Here is a 2,154-nt window from a genome sequence, read left to right as displayed (position 1 = left end):
TTCCAGTACATCATGCTGATGGGAATGTTCTGCTCTCTGACCCAGAGCCTCCAAAGATTCGCATCCCAAGACACCTGAAGCAAACCTACATCCGCCGAGTTGGAGAAGCCGTCAATCTGGTTATCCCTTACCAGGTAAGACTTGTGGGTCGGCTCACCTTCTATTTCCAGAGCTGGATGTTTAAAAAGTGAAGGGAGACACTCTTAACATTAAGTTCATCATGGTGAAGGTTATGTCAGAGGGACACTTGGTAAATAATGGAAGAGATTTGGGGGGATCTGAGTTGGAATCAACTGTAGGGCAGTGAGTTTAGTTTGTTATAGAAAGAAGGAGCCCTGGTGGCACTACGGCTCAGACATGAGGCAGCCAACCACAAGGTTGGCAATCCAAAAGCCGAGGGCTGCTTTAAGCAAGAATGCGGAGGCAGCCCACTCTTGGGAAGATTTTTCATCTCAGAAACACCCTGTAGGGTCACTATGAGTCAGAATCAACTTAATAGCACTGGGGGTGGGAGGTAGGGGGTATTGTTTGTTTGTTTATAGAAATAAAGAAACCTACTGAAAACCAAAAAAACCGCAATTGATCTTTTGACATGAGCCTTTGACACCCTGCTTATGATGGTTTTGAAGCAACATGAATTCACAGTTGGTTGGGTCTCCTGTTAGGTACGTTTTATAGAAATAGGGAACCCTGTTGGTGCCATGGCTTAGATTAGGCAGCCAACCACAAGGTGGACAATTCAATAAATAAAGATCAAATCTAGTCCAGCAGTGGGACTAGGTGGGGAAGAAACGAGGAGCCCTGGGAGTGCGGTAGTAACATGCTCAGCACCAGCAGCAGGTTCAGTGGTTTGAACCCAGCAGCTGCTCTCTGGAAGAAAAGCCTTGGCAATCTGCTCCCATGATGACAGCCTAGGACATGGGGCGGCTCTGCTGTGTCCTGTAGGGATAAGGCATGAGGAGGATTCAACATCTTCATGGGAAAATGGACTTGAAAGATGATCGTGGATTTTGAAAATGATGATGGCAACAAACAAATGTGCTTGACACAAAGGACGGATGTCAAGTACAAATGTGCTTGACACAATGGACAGAGGTGTGGATGGTGATAAGAGTTGTACGAGCCCCCAATAAAATGATTTTTAAAAAAGATGATAGTGGAATTTGTCCAAGAACCTTTTGAAGCCCCCTTGTTTATAGGTTAACATGGATGAATTGGAACAACTCAACAACAGGGAGGAAACAACAAGGATCTACACCAAAGAAGAAATGCTTGAAGATTCTTTCTGGTCCTGGAAACCTGTAAAATGAAGTTCTCACTCCAGAAACCACTGACCTTTTGGGTTGTGGCCAGATGCTTTACCCCTGTGCCACTAGGACACAACATCTCGATAATTAAACAAAACAAACCCACAGCCATCCAATCACTTCTGGTGCATAGTGGCCCTGTAAAGGCTCGCTGGCGCTGCGGTAAAGCTTTACAGGAGCAAAGGGCCTCTTCTTTCTCCCATGGAACAGCAAGCATCTAAATCACATTCATAAAAATACCTGTGTGGCCTATTGGTTTACACATCTGCAAACCACAAGGTTAGCAGTTCTAACCCACCAGCTGCTCCATGGAAGAAAGATGAGGCTTTCTGCTCACAGAAAGATTTACAGCCTCAGAAACTCAAGGCGGGTTGGGCTCCTCTGCCCTGTAGGGTCACTGTGGCGTTGGAATTGACACCACCACAGTGAGTTTGGGTTTGGTTTTCATGAGTGTGCCAAAAAGCTTTCTAAAGACTCAGCTTTTATGACCATCCTGTGAGGTCAGTACTTTCCTTGTTCCCTTTACTGATTGGGAAACCACGGCACAGAGGGTTTAAGTAACTTTCCAGGGTCACAAAGCTATTCAACACGGATCCCATGAGGCCAGAGTCCGTCCGTGATCTTGACCATTATGCTGTCCTGTGCAGGCTCTGGAGCCTGGGTGTGAGTCCTGGGTCCAGGACTCATTTAGCTGCAAGACGTTGGGCAAGTCATTTAACTCCTTTATCTAAAAAAATTAGGAAAATGATACTTCCTTTGATGCGATGATGAAGAGAAATGATTACACATACCCAACATAGCACCTTCCCCACGAATGTAGTCAACAAGCACCCCCGGACCGTTACTG

General features: G+C 45.9%; 1 protein-coding gene across 1 annotated transcript in view; it reads left to right on the top strand.

Moving 5' to 3' along the window:
- The window catches only part of MYBPC1 (myosin binding protein C1), a 79,919-nt gene that overhangs the window by 64,856 nt on the left and 12,909 nt on the right, over positions 1-2,154 (top strand). The window contains exons 24-25 of the mRNA XM_045291264.1: positions 46-134; positions 1,200-1,301. Coding sequence (XP_045147199.1) covers positions 46-134; positions 1,200-1,301 — 191 coding nt within the window. The remainder of the gene's footprint in view (positions 1-45; positions 135-1,199; positions 1,302-2,154) is intronic.

This window comes from Echinops telfairi, unplaced genomic scaffold (assembly GCF_000313985.2).
Source record: "Echinops telfairi isolate 266 unplaced genomic scaffold, ASM31398v2 ScPeMD7_2;HRSCAF=8, whole genome shotgun sequence".
NCBI lineage: Eukaryota > Metazoa > Chordata > Mammalia > Afrosoricida > Tenrecidae > Echinops > Echinops telfairi.
Note: the sequence above shows the minus strand (reverse complement) of the source record. Positions and strands in the feature narration are given on the sequence as shown.